General features: G+C 40.5%; 1 protein-coding gene across 1 annotated transcript in view; it reads right to left on the reverse strand.

Moving 5' to 3' along the window:
• LOC109440080 (ankyrin repeat domain-containing protein 26-like) overlaps positions 1 to 16,413 on the reverse strand; it is a 97,475-nt gene that overhangs the window by 45,570 nt on the left and 35,492 nt on the right. Inside the window, exons 13-20 of the mRNA XM_088788973.1 lie at positions 16,274 to 16,411; positions 13,909 to 14,841; positions 12,408 to 12,557; positions 9,521 to 9,591; positions 9,087 to 9,180; positions 8,412 to 8,481; positions 987 to 1,163; positions 128 to 330 (exon numbers count right to left, since the gene is read on the reverse strand). Of these exons, the coding sequence (XP_088645099.1) occupies positions 128 to 330; positions 987 to 1,163; positions 8,412 to 8,481; positions 9,087 to 9,180; positions 9,521 to 9,591; positions 12,408 to 12,557; positions 13,909 to 14,841; positions 16,274 to 16,411 (1,836 nt within the window). The remainder of the gene's footprint in view (positions 1 to 127; positions 331 to 986; positions 1,164 to 8,411; positions 8,482 to 9,086; positions 9,181 to 9,520; positions 9,592 to 12,407; positions 12,558 to 13,908; positions 14,842 to 16,273; positions 16,412 to 16,413) is intronic.

Here is a 16,413-nt window from a genome sequence, read left to right on the forward strand (position 1 = left end):
AAACATCTGTCTAACTTGAACCATGAAAGGTTTTGGTCTAGAAGTCAACACAAATAAGGTTCTACAAATAAGATACTACAAATATTAGTAAAAAAAAAAAAAAATCACAGCTTATCAGTCTGCTCACCTGGAATGACCTTTCTGATTTCCCTTTTAGTTTTCCAAGTTCCTCCTTCAAATTTTCAAATTCATGATTCAAAGCCATTAGGCGTTCTTTGGCTTCTTTGCTCTGGATCCCAAAAAAAGGGCGTTCTTCTTTCTGTTTCTCTGTCCAGGCTGAAAACTCCTCAAATCGTCCTTTCAGACCTCGTTCATTTAGCTTCATGGCTTCTGTATGGGGTTCACAGTGAGGGCGTCACACACCAGGGGACTGAACCTGATTTCATGAATCATACTGCCCCTCAGACCCCTTCACCGGGAGGCTCTGGATCTAAAGATGCCACGTTGGGCCTGGGCCCAAGGATCAGCCAGAAGAAGACTGTAGCAAGATGAGGGGCTTTTGTTTTCAGACAGGACCAGCGGGTCTAATGGCATTTCTAGTCCTCATAAGTCTCAAGAAAATAAAATTGGTTCAGGTACCTCCAGATAGCACAAGTACCTGTGTATAACTACAGAGACTAACCCGATTCAAACACAGGTCCTGCCAAAAGCCATGGCTTGAGATAGTAGAATGCTTCCTCTTAACGAGGTAATAATATGTAGGACTAACTGCAATAGTAGCAGCCTTCTTTCTTTTTCCTTTTAAATGGACTAAATGTCAATATGCTATTTCCCAGAGACACATAAAATACTTTTTATACTTACCTTCACCAAAAGTAAACAATGAAAGCAGCTTTAGCCTTACTGAAAGCTTAATTCTGTACTCTTTCTGTCCCCAGGGAACCAGACAGAGAGCAGGGAGTTCACAACAAGCCTTATTACAAAGGGTATTATGCTCAGGAAGGTCCAGGGTGAATGGAGAAACACGGGGGCCAGGTGCTGCTTGCCTTTCAGCAGGTGGTTCTCCATCAGGAGCCCCTTCATTTGCCGCAGCAGCTCCTCTGGGGTGAACGTGTCCAGGTTTGGGGGAGCCAGATTGGGGGGTCCATTTCCTGTGGTTTCGTCGGGGCTGTCCCCCTTTTCAGTTAGGCAGTTAAGCGGTTGCTGGGACATGGCAACAGATCCTATGGAAAAGTTACAAACAGAAAATATAGCTGTCCGTCCTCTGCAAGGGTTCCCCCTGAATCCCACCAAATCCATTAGCAATTGCTAATATGTATTCCAAAAGTTGCCTACTTTCCCTCCCATTATATTTTGAATATTTTTGACTCTTTTAAACAAAGGCATATCCTAGCTCAGTGTGTATGTGTGTGCATGTGTATGCCTGTGCATATGGGTGTGCAGAGGGGTACAGTGAGGAGCTGGGAAATGGAGGAGGAAATAAAGGGCACGGCATCATGATGATCGGGAATCTCAGCAAGACTCATTCAGGAGGATTTCCATATGTACATATTTGTAGATTTGGGCAAAGTATCATTGAGCTGATTTTCCCATGCAAATCATTCCATTCAAGTCTCCATACTGTGGGAGAATTGTGTGGTATGTTAAGTATATTTCAGTAAGCTGTTAATAATCTCCATATTTTATTTCTTGTATTCTTGGCTAAGAAGAAAGGGAGAACTAACATATTTTGGATGCTCACTATGTCCTGAATCACTGCATCAGACACATCAGCTCCTAATCCTCATTGAAACTCCATTATATTTAGTTTACAGCTGACAGAGCTGAGTTCACTGAGGTTTTACAGCTCATCCAAAGTCACTTAAGAAGAGGCACAAACAAGTATCAAGGATGACTCCAAACCCAGGTACATAGGACCATAAAGGGATGACTGAATATTTAGGCTTCAATATTGGAACATTTTGCAAAGCACACTAAAAAGACTAAGAAATCTCGCCTAGTTATTGCATGTTCTGAGACTGTTTTAAGCATACCACGTAACCTGTAGAGGGGCAAAGCCGACGTCAATAAGACACAAGTGCATCCCAACTCCACTTCTGTAGGGCCTATCACCTGGGCAAACAGAACTCTCCTCTCATGACTGGCTGCATGCTACAGGCAAACATTTTCTTTTACACACTTCATGAAGAAGATGATAAGCCTTTTCATGAAACCCTGCGGTCAGTGAAGACGAGGAGAGAGAAGTACACTCTGATATCTCACTGTATCATCACGACTGAGTGCTCTCCCAGTGCCCATATAAGAAAAGGCAACCAACACACTAGTGCAGGACGGTACTTCCTCCTGATCCAACAGGAGGCGGCACCCGGGCTCTCTGGGGGTCCCCTGGCACCAAGAGGCCGGCGACCTGCTTTTGATCTAAAGGTCCTTGTAGGAAATCAGAGATGGAGCTACTACTGATGGGACAGCAGGCCCCCAACAGTGTCACCTGTGTGACTTCTCCCCAGGCAGCTAGCACAAGGAAAGGCATTCTCATGAGATTCTTTAATGAAGATGGCAATGTCAGGAAGTAAAAACACTGATAAAGCACGATATTCAAGTGTGAGCCGTTGAAGGCACCGATGTGTCCCATATCCCAATTCATTTAGCAAAGAGGATACTGCTGACGTGTGCTCTCTGATAGTATCAGGGGACGAGAACGAGCTGCTTTTGTTTTCCAAATAAAATAATCTGGATAAAAATAATTCGGTAAAGCCATTTTCTGGCTTTCCATAAAATTCAGTTTTGTACAGAATGATATTGGTGCTAACATTTCATAAAAATGGGTTTTTACTTTATATCAGTGTTCCCATCTATTTTGCAGGGGAATACTAAAGTTCTAGGTGATAGACCTAAAGATAAAATCCTTGTAACGTGTATCATTTACTCGTGCACATTAAATTTCCTCATTGTATTCGATGAGTACATGACACTTCGAAAAAGTAAATGGACATATTTAACAGATTTTTAAAAAGTACCTAAGCAGGTATCTACAAATGTGTTTGGTTCCATTTCATTATACGCACACATTTCTCCTTAATAGTTTTTCCAAGAGAGGGGAAAGAGGAGGAAAGGAGAGGAGAGGGGAGAGGGAGGAAAGAAAACCACCCGGATATTTTTCCTCTTTGACTATCCTTTATACCTCTACCAAGTCTTCAGACACACCATAAAGGAGTTAAACAGCTTCTAGTTATTACATTGGTGCTTCTCACTTTTCCAGGTTGCCCAGATTTTATACCAGGACACCAGGAAAAAACAACAACAGGGTTATACTAAGGGAGATGGTAGAATAAACACTGGGTGCCACAAACAGATGTGTGACCTCCAGATGTCACCTGACCTCTTGTGATGGTCAGCAAATGTGTCTTATCCAGCAAATGATCATTACAGTAGTTTTCAGCTCAAAAAGTGTTCTTAAGCTTCTAATAAGGTCACAGTCCAACCCATACCATTCAACACATGCACCCTAACAGCCCAGGGCCATGCCACCGTCTCACACTAATAATACACATGCCTATCCTAGCTATAGGAAAGCCTTCGGTATTCAGCATTGTTAGGGAAAATTATTTGGTAATGCAGATGTCACAGTAAATAAAGTCAGCCTGCATGCTGAATATAAGTATGTAAATACCAAAATTATAAGCATGTAAATTAGTACCAAAATTTTACTAAAAGCAATTTAACTGACTTGTGGTGACTCAAAGAGAACTTTATGATTTTAGAATATTTCAAGGGGCCTCATTATGAATTATCACAGTACAGTGCATATGTGAAAGGTCTGTTGGTAGAATGCCAGTTAGAGGGAGTTGAGTCCTCTGTTTTTAACAACACCTTGAGCTGCTTTCAATGAAACAAACACAGAGATGTATTATATATCCTTGCACGCATCTTCAAAGGTTATGGAAATTGGAACTAAGCCATTTATTCCAAGTTCTACCCCATAACAGATTTTTTTCATAAAAGGCCAACTAATGTGGATCTGAAACGTGTCATTTACAAAGGTGATATTTAACTACAGAAGGCTGAGTTAATTTAACACAGGATTTGTCAAGATTTCCCTGAAGAGGAAAAAGGAGAGCTGCCTAGAAAGGAAAACGATCAAAAGCAAAATCTCCAGGATCTTATTCCCAGACCCACTATTGAATTCTTGATTATATTTTTTTATCATTCTTAATTCCAGAGGTCACGTAGTTCTAGCAATGACTTGACTTTGTAGGCATGAACTTAAATCTCATCCCTGAGTTGGGCTTTAAAATGATCCAGTCCAACTCCCTATTCTGGCTCTGGCGGCCCAAGATGGCAGATTAGAAATTTAACCCTGGTCTTGAACAACAACAACCAAAATGTCTCGTCTGGCTTTGTGGCAGATGGTCATATAGACCAGGCGTAAATGTCTTCAACGGCAGGAAATATGAGCAATGACCTTAGCAGGCAACTGCCCATTGTATTACAGGATGGTTCTCATTGCCAGAAAGTCATTTTGTATTGAACATAATCTGCCTTATACTGACTTCCCCCCACTGGACATTGGACCAGTGTAAATACCGTGTTTGCCCGTAAATAAGACCTGGCCGGACAATCAGCTCTAACGCATCTTTTGGGGCAAAAATTAATATAAGTCCTGGTCTTATTTTAGTATAATATAAGACCCGGTCTTATCTAACATAAAATGATACCGGGTCTTATATTAATTTTTGCTCCACAAGACCCTTTAGAGCTAATTGTCCAGCTAGGTCTTATTTTCGGGGAAACACAATAATACAGAATAAGTCTAACCCTACCCTGGTGTGGTTGATTCTCCAAATCTGCTGATTAAGTTTTCATAGGTTCAATCCCCATGTGGATGAAGAAATTTTAAACAGTGAAAACCTATTTGGTGATTGGAGACAATAGCTGGCTATTGGCAAAGTCTGGTTTGGGTTCACAAGGAAGCTGAGTAAGATTCCAAGACTGCATCAACTAAACCCATCCCCATCCTGGGAAAAGAACTCAAAGTATGCATCCTTCTAGCGGGATAGAAACAACTCTCATCTTTTATGCCAGAAATGCTATCCTGATTTTGTAACTTGCTAATATACGGAAAATGGAAATAGACTTCACCTCATCGCCCCGGGCAGAAACCTGGGAGCTGTGTTTGAGTCTTCCCATTTCCTCTTCCTCCAAGTCTAATGGGTCACTAATGGGTCACCAAAGGGTGTCACTTCCGCCCCCTCTCCATCCTCACCAGCTTAGGTCAGGCCCTTCTTGTCTCGTCTGGACTACAGATATCAACGTCGCACTCCACAGAGTACAGGCCTATTTTGTCCACAGCACCTAGGACATTACCTGACATAGTTGGGGGTCCAACAAATACTTGCTGAATGAAATTTCATAGCCTCCTACACAGTCTGACTCTCAGATCTCCCTCTCAGCCCCACTACCTCCATGGTTTCTTCCCCAACATGAGCTCATGTGCCCGCTTAAAGCCCTTCCCATACAAGACAGAGGTCCAGCTCCTTCCTGAGTGAGACAAATAGGGCCTTTCAGGATCTGGCTGTCACTCAACCACCAATATCATCTCCTGTCGCCATGCCACTCATACCCAGAGGACACTACAGAGCTCACAGTTCCCTGCACTCTTGCTTCTATGCCCTTGCATCTGTGTTCTGCCCTGTGCTTGAAATGAATGGCCGCCTTTTGCCCTGACAAACAGCCACTGGACAGTTCAATGTCCAGGTCAAGTAGATGTCCCGTTCTTTCCTCTGCGTACCCGATAGCGCGTTCCTCCTGTGTTTCACCTCCCTGGCCCTTTTCTGCAAAGTAATCACCCCATGCCCGTCCATCTTCCTGTCAAACTTAGACCCAGGTCTGTATTTCATTCTTCCTAGATGTTGTCACACAGCAGGCCCTCAGGAAATGTTTGTTGAAATGAAAAGAAAATGTAGTTTACCAAGGTATTTTAAAGTCTAACACTAGTAAAACACTTCGTGCTGCGTAGGTGACAAATCCACATGAGTTTCTCTACAGTTCTATGGCATTCACTTCCAGATTCTTAAATTCAACATTTAAAACTTACCTTGAAAATCAGTACTGTTTTTCATGTTACTATTAGGTTGCTGCAAGAGTAATTGAGGTTTTAGTTTCGGAAATAACCTTTCCACCTTAGTCACTCAAGGGCCCCAGTGGTGGCAGCCCCTCACCACCGACACATTTTCACCCCTAAAGCCCAGTGGATAGTCTCACATCAAATTCTACTTAGAAGGCAATCTGGGAGCACACATAATAGCAGATAAGTGACTTTCAGCAAAGATAAATCAGGATGGTCTGGGACAACCTGTTGTTTTCAGTAAGTGAGGATGCTTTCAAATACAGCAGGGTGAGTGTTAAAAGATTACGCCCACCGACATAGCGGTGGTAACGTGAGCAACCAGAGGAAATTACAATGACAGGTGTTTGCAACAACTTCATCCTGGGTCATCCCACAGATGACCCCGCTAATTAAAATTACTGATAATAAGACATGCGTCGATTGCCAAAATGCTAACAAACCAGGTCAATGTGTAGCAAGGAAGGGACAGTACATTGTGAATGGCTGAACAAGGGAACAAAGCACATAAAGCTACTTCGTGTTAGAGAAAGAAGTAGGAGGAATTAAGGCCCATGTAAAGAGTAAGGACTTAAAATGTTCCCTGAGGTAGCAGATGTTAACTTTAAAGCGAACCGAGCAGAGTGAATATACATTTGGTTTTAAACATGTTGAGTGATACAAGTATGTTCTATACCTGATAGAAATTTAGTTAGTTATAAAACCCAAAATCCGTAACCTCAATTTGTCTGAAAAACTACTCTGTTTGCTTTTTTGTTTCTGATAATTGCCTAAAATTCTGGAAAGCTTTTTCTTAAAATGTAGAAATAAAGGAGCAATATATTTTCGTTCATGGTGAAAAAAAAAAAAAAAGAGTAATTGAGGTGTTTGCATTCATTTTTAACCTTTAAAAACCACAATTACTTTTGCACAAACTTAATGGAAAGATATCTGAACATCATTTCATAACATATATTCTGTTATTCAATCCTCATGCACATCAAAGTGAAAACAATGAGAACTTGTGATACGTATATTTTTTCTGCATGAAATAGATGTTATTTTAAAAACCAACAACAAAGTTTACTTGTTTCGTTTTGCTTTGTATTAACTGTTCCACAGATTCCAAAGAACATACCACACAGTTCAAGTATCTATAAAATTCACAAGAAGCAGGGCTCGGAGATCTACGTAAAGGGGGGCTTCCACGGTAAGGTAATAGACACAGTGACCAATTCCTTTCAAGAATAAGTTTGTTTTGGTTTTTGGAGGGTTTATTTGGATTCTATAGCATGAGATGCAACCTGAGGTCAATTACAAAAAGACGCTACTTTTATAATGCTGTTCACAATATCTAAAGAACTACTGAAACTGTCCCAGTAGAAAAATGGATCGTTCATCCCAAAGACTCTAATCATTGTCTTCTGTCTCCAGGGTAGTCCATTCCAGGGCGGTCCCTGGCCCTGGCCTCCTGTCAGGGCCTCCCACCTGACTACAGACTGGGCAGGGCCTGAGGGTTAGCCTGGCCCCTCGACAAAGAGCAAGTGGGGGTTCCTGTTCACAGCGCCACTTGCTGAACCAGATCTCAGGCTTTGCATGTCCTACCACCACCTTAGGGTCCTACAGCTTTGGTCTTCCTTAAATAACTCTGTGGCACACATTTCTGTGCAACAGTTTTCCTGGTGAAGGAGGCAGAGGAACCTGGTTTCATTTTCTCTCCTCGATGTTTACTGCCTCCAGCTTACACATCTCCAACAGTAAAAGCAAGTCCTCACCCTCATCAAATATTCATATTCTCTCTCTCTGTCTAAATACATGTATATAAGTATGTATGTACACATATCCACACACAGACACCCACACATGTTCTAGACACAAGAGTTTATGAAGATTCCTTTGGGCCAGCTCTTCAGTATCCCACCACCTGAGAGAAGTCATTTGTTCTTTAGTGTTCCTGGGCCGTTTCCTAAAGCTAGAGTAGTTTTCAGTTTTTTACGTCTCCCAAAGGTGTACCCTTAACCACTTCCCTTATAATGAGGCACTAGCTGTAGAGTGATTCCCAACCCGCAGGACGGTATCACCTTACGCCACCTTCGTGACCTTCACAGGAAGTCACCTGCGGCTGGCCAGGCCGGTGAAGGGGGAAGGGCGCTTAGGGATGGCTGCCCTCGTGGCCCTTTCCCACCAGGTCAGGATCCGCTGGGAACTGGAAACCCTCCCACAAGAGGGGACTCCCCAACCCCTGGCCACCCACTCCCCGATTGGCTCAGGATGGCAGGGAAGGGGTCTGCGGGAACAGCTTCCAGGGTAGATAGAGAAGAAGTCACCACCTCGCCCAACCCCGAAAGGCCCCCCGGCCCTGGCTCACCCGTTGCCTGAGCTCCCGCCTCTCTCTGGGTTACTGTGTCCTCGGCATCGTGCCCGCTGGGGAGAGTCTCCTAGTAAAAACCAAAACAGTGGAAAATAAGAGGAGGCCTGTGGGTCTTAGACATTTGGGTGGAGGAATGATGCTGAGGAAAGAGCTGGAAGCACAGGTCATTTCTTATGAAAAGGACAGGACAAAGACTCACAGGGGACAGCAAAGGGCCATGGAGAAGCACTGGCATGGGTAGGACTAAGTCCTAATCCAAGAACAGACAGCACACGTCAGGCTGTATTTCAGAATCGCTATGGACTAACGTGCCTTCCACTTTCCTTTTCTGCAGGGGAAACTTCAGCAGTCCGGCAGAATGTTGGGTGTGTGGGTGGTAGATAACTCGTTGGACAAACGAAAGGTAAATGAAATGTGGTATATATCAAATATTGCCTTTCGACTATCACAATCTTTTTGTATAAAAATCTGACTGCAAAAATCATTAATTTTATGAACTGAGATTTCTTTCTCTGTAGAGAGGAATTACATTACTCCCAGCAAGTAGTATCAACATGAATACAGTACTTTTATTAATGAGACTGTTCTTATTGTCTAAAATAGTATTATAAGCTACTATGACAGACATACACATTCCTTTGCAGTATGACACAAATGAAGAGATTGACTCACCAAGCTTGTACCTGACAGGTTCCTGTGAAGCTGTTCGATTAGGCCCACTAGCTTTTTAGTTGTCGTTGTTAGGTCAGTGCTTTCAGTGTCAAGCCTAAAGTGAATATTTTGACATAATTATTCTCACACATTGACTTTAAAGCATACCACATAATCTCTGAACAAATATCTGAAGGAGCAACTACATAAAATCTTACAATTTGAAAAGCGCATGATTTGGCAATTGTGCCGTTTTTCTAGTTGTGAATTGTGGATAATGTGCAAAATCAGAGACAATGTACACAAATTATTCTTTTCAAGGTAGCGCAAAGCTGACACTTTGACCCAGCTTCACACTCATGTGTTTATTGTTATAACTGATCTAACTGTCATACTACACTACACATCTGCTTTATAGATACTCAGGTTATTTTCTGTGCTGCTTTAACTTATACTTTTGTACGTGATCTTGAATCTTCTCAGTACATCTCGCATCCTCTGTATGTCGAGCTCTTGCTTCTTGCTGCTAAAATAAAGAAAAAGTGATGTTGAACTACTGATGATCTATGACATCTGACAACTAAGTTCGCAAACTTGTTGCAATGATGTTGCTCCCCTTTTTTTATATATGAGGGATTGTTCATTATGAATTTCTACCAACTGGACAAACAGTTAACCAAGTTTACTCTTTGGAAGTGCTGAAAAGGTTGTGTGAAAAAGTTAATTAAGAGGACCTGAATTTTTAGCCAACGACTCATTGCTCTTATATCACGACAATGCACCAGCTCACAGGGCACTGTCTGTGAGGGAGTTTTTAGCCTGTAAACAAATAACTTTATTGCAACACCCTCCCTACTCACCTGATCTGGCCCCCAATGACTAAATATGTCATTATCCAAAGATAAAGAAAATATGGAAAGGAAGACTCTTTGATGACATTCAGGACATCAAAGGTAATATGATGACAGCAATGATGGCCATTCCAGAAAAAGAGTTCCAAAATTGCTTTGAACTGTGAACTAGGCGGTGGCATTGGTGCATAGCTTCCCAAAGGGAGCTTTGTGACCGAAGTGATATTCAGAAACGAGGTATGTAGCACTTTTTCTAGAATGAGTTCTCACACTTAATTATCATATCTTGTAGTACAAATGACCCGAGAAGTCAAACATACTGTATTCCAAGCATCCCATCAGCTCTAATTTTAAATATTGACATATGTGAATTACCAGGCTAGTCCAGTTGACATGTTACTCTTGGGGGCAGTCAGATAGTTCATGGAATAGTTTGAGGGGCAGTAACTAAATAAGAGCCAAAATGCCTGGGTTTTTATCCCAAGTCCACCAGTTATTAGCTGGGCGACCTTGAGCAAAATACTTAAACTTTTTGGGTCTCAGTTTCTTCATGTATAAAATGAGACAATAGTGGCATCTACCTCACTGGGATATTGGGAAGATTAAATTAAGGAACATATGTAATAGAAAAGGACACGGCGCACAGTAAAATCAAAGGGTTTGCAGTTGGACTACAATGCAAATGCCACCTCCCGGATTGAGCATACAATTTCTATGACCATGAGAGGCAGGGTAAAGCCACTGATGTGGGAATACCGGACTCTAGTGCTAAACCCAACTTCCCAAACCAATTCATTCCCGGGAACTGATTATGTTGGGATGTGTTAGCAAGCACTCAGAAGAGCAGAGGAAAGCAACACGCTCTGGCAGATCAGAAAAGCCGTCCTCAGACCTGTGCAGTTAGAACGTGCTATCAATCTGTACACCCTGTCTGGCTGCAGAGAGGAAGGGCTGCTTCCCTTTAATTTTATTTTTTTGTTTTCATGGAGAGGGGGAAAATGAGCATTTCATTGAACAATTTTCTGTTAGATTCGTGCTTTCGATTTTATATATAATTGTGAGAAATACTTCAGAATAAAAATTTAGTTATATCAATGTCTCCAAGGGGAAGTATTGGTTTGGTATAAAGTATTTAATTTTATCCTAACAACTGTTAAAGAAAACATTTTTAATTTATGCCAGGATAGGTGCCATCATATCAAATACTATTTCCCCTTAGACAAACTTATACTTAGAAAGACAGAATTCTCGCTCATGAAAAATTAAAACTATGTCAAATTTAGGGCTTGATTGCTCTGCACAGACTATCTGACAAGTGCTGAGGAACATGAGTTCAATGACAGTCAGAGAAAGCGTCACGGAGAGGCGAGGTTGGGAGCTGAAATCCGAGGGCAGGGAAATCAAAACATTGGCTCCCACCATAATTTGTAAACTCGTGTTCACAGCAGAATTATTAGCAGCCAAAAAGTGGAAACAACACAAAGTTCCATCAACTGATGAATGGGTAAGTATTCTGTCCACAAAGTGAAGTAATGTTGGGCCATAGGAAGAAATAGCTAACAACTGATATGTGCTACAACACGGTTGAACCCTGGAAACGTGACGTTACGGGAAAGAAGCGAGTCACAAAGGACCTCACTTCCTGTGATTCCATTCACATGAAACATCCAAAATAGGCAAATCTATGGAGACAGAAAGTAGATTGGTGGCTGCCTGAGGCTGGGAGAGACAGGAAGACGGGTGACAGCTAAGTGATGTGGGGTTTCTTTTGGGGGTGACGGAAATGTTCTATGATTGTGGTGATAGTTCCACAACTCTCTGAATGTAACGAGAGATATTGAATTGTATGTTTTAAATGGGTGAAATATGATATGGGAATTGCATCCCAATGAAGATTAAAAAGAACAATAGTGAATCTCGATTATTTTCTTAATTCTCTATTGTGGGTGTGCATACTATAATGATCTACATATTTCTATACTTTTACAATATTTCTAAAATGAAAACAAAATGAGGGAAATGTCTACTTCAATTGGTTTGTATAATGAACTTTCTGTACGAGTCAGTCTGAAGTCCATGAAATATATGCCAGTGCTGTAACCATTGACAAAAGTGATGACAAGAAATAAGACAAATGCCTGAATTGTTCTAGTAAACATCATCTTCTGATCTTAAATGGCTGCTCATCGTGGTCATGGAGCGATCACTACAAAATACTGTTTAGTAGGAAAAAGTCTCTCCATTTCTATGAGGAACGCTGCCTATTTCTCAACGTTACCAAGGGTATAGACTCTAAGAAAAAACATGCAATGCGAATAGCAGGATGCAAGCCAGAGTTTAAGGAAGAAGTGCATTATAAAGATAATAATATTATAATAAATTAATTACAACAAAAACACAAAAGAAAGCTGCCCTTGAAAATCAGGATCCTAAAACACTTTATATTAATCAACTATAGATGAACTGTTGACAGGTTACATTTCACACATACCTGACGTCTGAGTTGCTCTAACGTCTTGAAATCCTGTGTCTCAGCTTCTGAATTCATACGGTAACGTGATCTAACCTCCCGTGAAGCCTCTGACAGAGGCAGTTTTCTTGTGGTGTCAGGTAGCTCTTGTTGAAGTTGTCTCCCAACCACCTAGGAAGATGATGCTGTTAGTGATTTTATAATCACATCTATTAAATTATGTTAATAATCGCTAACTCTAACACATTAATATAATCTATAACTTGAAAAAGATCACCCCAGGCATCATTTCACCTTCTTTTCCTCTTTTGGGCACAAGTCTGTCTACTGAATCTGGGTAAGACACAGAAGGTGTTATCCCGCTGCCCACTCACTATTACGTAGGTTACTTGAACAACAGATTCAGCCCCACTCCCCATTTCCCCTGATGAAGCTGCAAAGCTTAACAATCTACTGACATCTCAAGGGGAAATTGGTATGTCGGTGGGACTAGTGGTAGTCAATTCTACATTGTGGAATGTTTTCCCCCTTTTTTTTATCACAGGCTTAAATTGACTTCACAGGTCCTCACGTACACAGTCCACTGCTCACAACCTTCCAACAGATGCCTGTATCTTAGAAGAAAAGCGAACTCATTCCAGTGGTCTTCAGGGCCCCAGGTAACGTGGCCTGGACCTCCTTCCTGCTACACATGAATCCTGCCTCCCCTCACTCGTCTGAAAATGGGGACCCAATGCCAAATTAATAAATCACAGACCGCTACAATGCTCTTTGAAATGGACAAACTTATGTCCAAATGATAGTAAATGGGCCTTGCGATGAGAAATACGAATTTGTAAAAATATTCAAGGACAATTATACATAGCAGTGGGAAGATCAAATCAAGTAGAGTTTTGATAAAACTCCTCACATTTGTCCAAAATCATGATTTAATGAAAAATTAGCTGTCTTTAAAGAGGTCACAGGTCATAAGAATACATTATTTGGGACTGAAATAGTTCCAATTTATATCAAATTGACATGAATAAAAACAAAATTATACCAACTAAAATGTGGAAGAAACTACTGAGGGAAAGGGACAGCATCTACACTTCAGTTCATGTGGGAAATCTAGAATTAACTCTACGTAATCCACTTAATTGAACCTTTATCTCTAAAAATTCTGTTTGCATAGGAGCATTTCCATTTATCTGCTTCACAATGGTATTACAATGTGGTAACAAAGATGAAAATTATTATTGCAGCAGTATAGGACTAAATCATTCATATCAATATGTATCTAATAACAATTTATACCTTAAAATTTCATAGTCAACACAATGTCTTGACTCAAAGTAAAGCACCTCACAGGTCTAAGTTTTATTGGCTGGATACAATGTATGCTTTTAAGCTGTTAGCACAAATGCATTTGTAATCTATATATTTTTAATATTCAGATAGATTCAACACTTAGCCATCATCAAATATTTGAACATTGAATTTTCTTTCGGGAAATTTGAAAACTATTTTTCTGGATACTTACTTCTCTTTCTGATTCATCGTTTTCATACTGGCATATTCTTCCTTCCAAGTGAATCAATGTGTCGACTAACTCCTTATGTCTCTCTTTCGCAATAGGATCTTGTTTTTCACATTCAGCTTGAAGCACTTTTCTGCCCTCCTGAAGCTGCTCTTCAACACTCATTCCTGAGTTTTCATTATTGTCACTTTTGTTGAACGCACCATCCAGTTGCCGTCGAAGAAGCATATTTCCACTTTGTAAGTCAGAACCTTTCTCCTTTAAGGATTCCGACTTTCCAATATATGTGTTCACGTTTCCGTGTTCCCTCTGATACACGGGTTCAATTTCCTCCTCTTGACACTGAGTTTGGTTTAGGTCTTTCAGTACAGGTTCAAAAACCAATGTCCTGTCTCTGACAGCATATCTTGTGTGAGGGAGCTCAGTGTCTAAGCTATTGAATTTACTTCCAGCTTTAGCAAGTTGTTGAGAAAGAATCGCCTTCTTTTCTTTTCGGTTACACATAGCAAACCCGCTTTTGTCCAATAAGGGCAAGCATTCATCTCTTAATCCCTGGAAAGCATTTTGTAGGTGTCTTATTAATTGCTTACTAAGCTTATAATGATGGGTGGATTCCGCTTCTGTTTTCAGTCTTTCTTTGCTTTGTCTTTCATTCTCCAGCTGAGAGTTCAGCATTGTATTCTCAGCTGTTGGGACATTAAGCTGTCTGTTACATTCAAATACTGTTTTTGTTAGTGTTTCGTCATTCAGTTTTCTCGTCTTTTGAAGACAGTCATTCTTTTCTTTTACGTTTGCAGTGTCCTCAAAGTACTTTTTTTCCATTTCCTGATTCTGAGTTTTCAGTGTGTCCCTTTGCAGTCTTCCTATGGTGGTTTCATCCCCCAACATCGGATTTTTAGGCAACAGGTCTTTTTCTTTTTCGTAACTCTCAGAAACCTAAGTAAAACAAAGGAGACTTGTAGCTAGCATTCAATGAAATGACATATCATGATATCCTCTGAAATTAAAGAAGAACCTAAATGTTTATATAATGAAAAGGTTGCAGTAAGTGGATATCCCATTGGCAAAATACAACGTTGAATCCAAACCTCCAACTTTATACAAGAATAAATTCCAAAAAGTTAAAAACAAAATTAATATAAGATGCTGAATCCATGAAATGGAAAAAGAGAATTTTAAAATCATAAGAGAACTTTAAGCGTCTCAGAACTGGAAAGGCAGCAAACCCAGAAGGCATGAAATAAAAGATTAAGAAGTCTGACTACACTTTAAAATAGAGGTTATCGTCTGAATATACACCTCTCCCACAGTAAGAGTATTCACTCTGCATACATTTGGACTGATTACATTTCCTACAACTTTATTCCCAAGAATACTGAAAAGATATTCTACATTTCTAATACTTTCAGAGTCACTTATAAGATTAAATCTACTAATCACTGATACATCTAGGCATTGCGCTAAGCACTTCTTTATACATCAATGAACTCGTTTCGTTATCACAATCTTGAACAGAGTGATTAAAAAGATGAGCAAGGTCAGGATTTTCCGCAGGACTTTGGGCTCCGCAATAGTGTGCTTGCTGCTCTTCTAGTGGAAATATGTAAATTCCAACGAAGCCTTAGATTTCAAAACACTCAGGGAAAATAAGCTCAAAATTATAGAGCTCTTCTTAGAAAGTAGTGAGATCATTTGCTGCTGCATAAGTGTTATTTCCTTTTCATAATGTTTAAAGGAGAAATAAATGTGAAACAGGGGCAAATACACTGACTTCTCTGAATAAAATCCTCACCAATAAATTATCACTAAGTATGTATCACGGCATCCAATTTCTTCAAAAGTTCCTAGTCTGAAGTAGGACTCTACTGGGAGCAAGTTGTTACTTTCTCAAAAGTAGGAGAACGGGATCTAAAAGACGGTCCCTGACCTGGCTATGCCTCTACTCCTTACAATCAGTGGAAGTGAAAACTAACCTCTCTGCTAATACAGCAAGGGGATGAAATCACTGCCTCACACTGAAACTTCCGTTATCAGTAGCAATAGTTTTGAGATTGTAGAAAGCTCATCGATCCCTGTAAAAAGCATTGAAAGCCTCCCCTTTAGATGAGACATTGGGAACGTCACTACTTGACTGTTGGACATAAAAGGACTTCAGTCAAGAATATCATTTATTGCAATGGACCAAAAATGTCACTCCCCCTAAAATACTCTCTCTCTCTCTCTCTCTCTCTCTCTCTCTCTCTCTCTCTCTCTCTCTCTCTCTCTCTTTTAAAATCCTCTACAATTCCCATACGTACAACATTGGTTTTTAAAATATGTACATACACGAATACACACACACATGTTTGAAAAGGACTAAAGAAAATACCTCAGAATTCATTTTCTGAAGGTTTATTTCTGTCTCCTTTTGTTGTTGAAGGCAATTGGTCAGAACTGCATCATGTAATATTCTCTTGTCCTGTTCTCGGGAAAGTGGCCTCTGAGTGTCGTTTTCCTCTTGTATAACCT

The sequence above is a fragment of the Rhinolophus sinicus genome, chromosome 12 (genome assembly GCF_057876585.1).
Source record: "Rhinolophus sinicus isolate RSI-liver-muscle chromosome 12, RSI-T2T, whole genome shotgun sequence".
In the NCBI taxonomy this organism is placed as follows: Eukaryota; Metazoa; Chordata; class Mammalia; order Chiroptera; family Rhinolophidae; genus Rhinolophus; species Rhinolophus sinicus.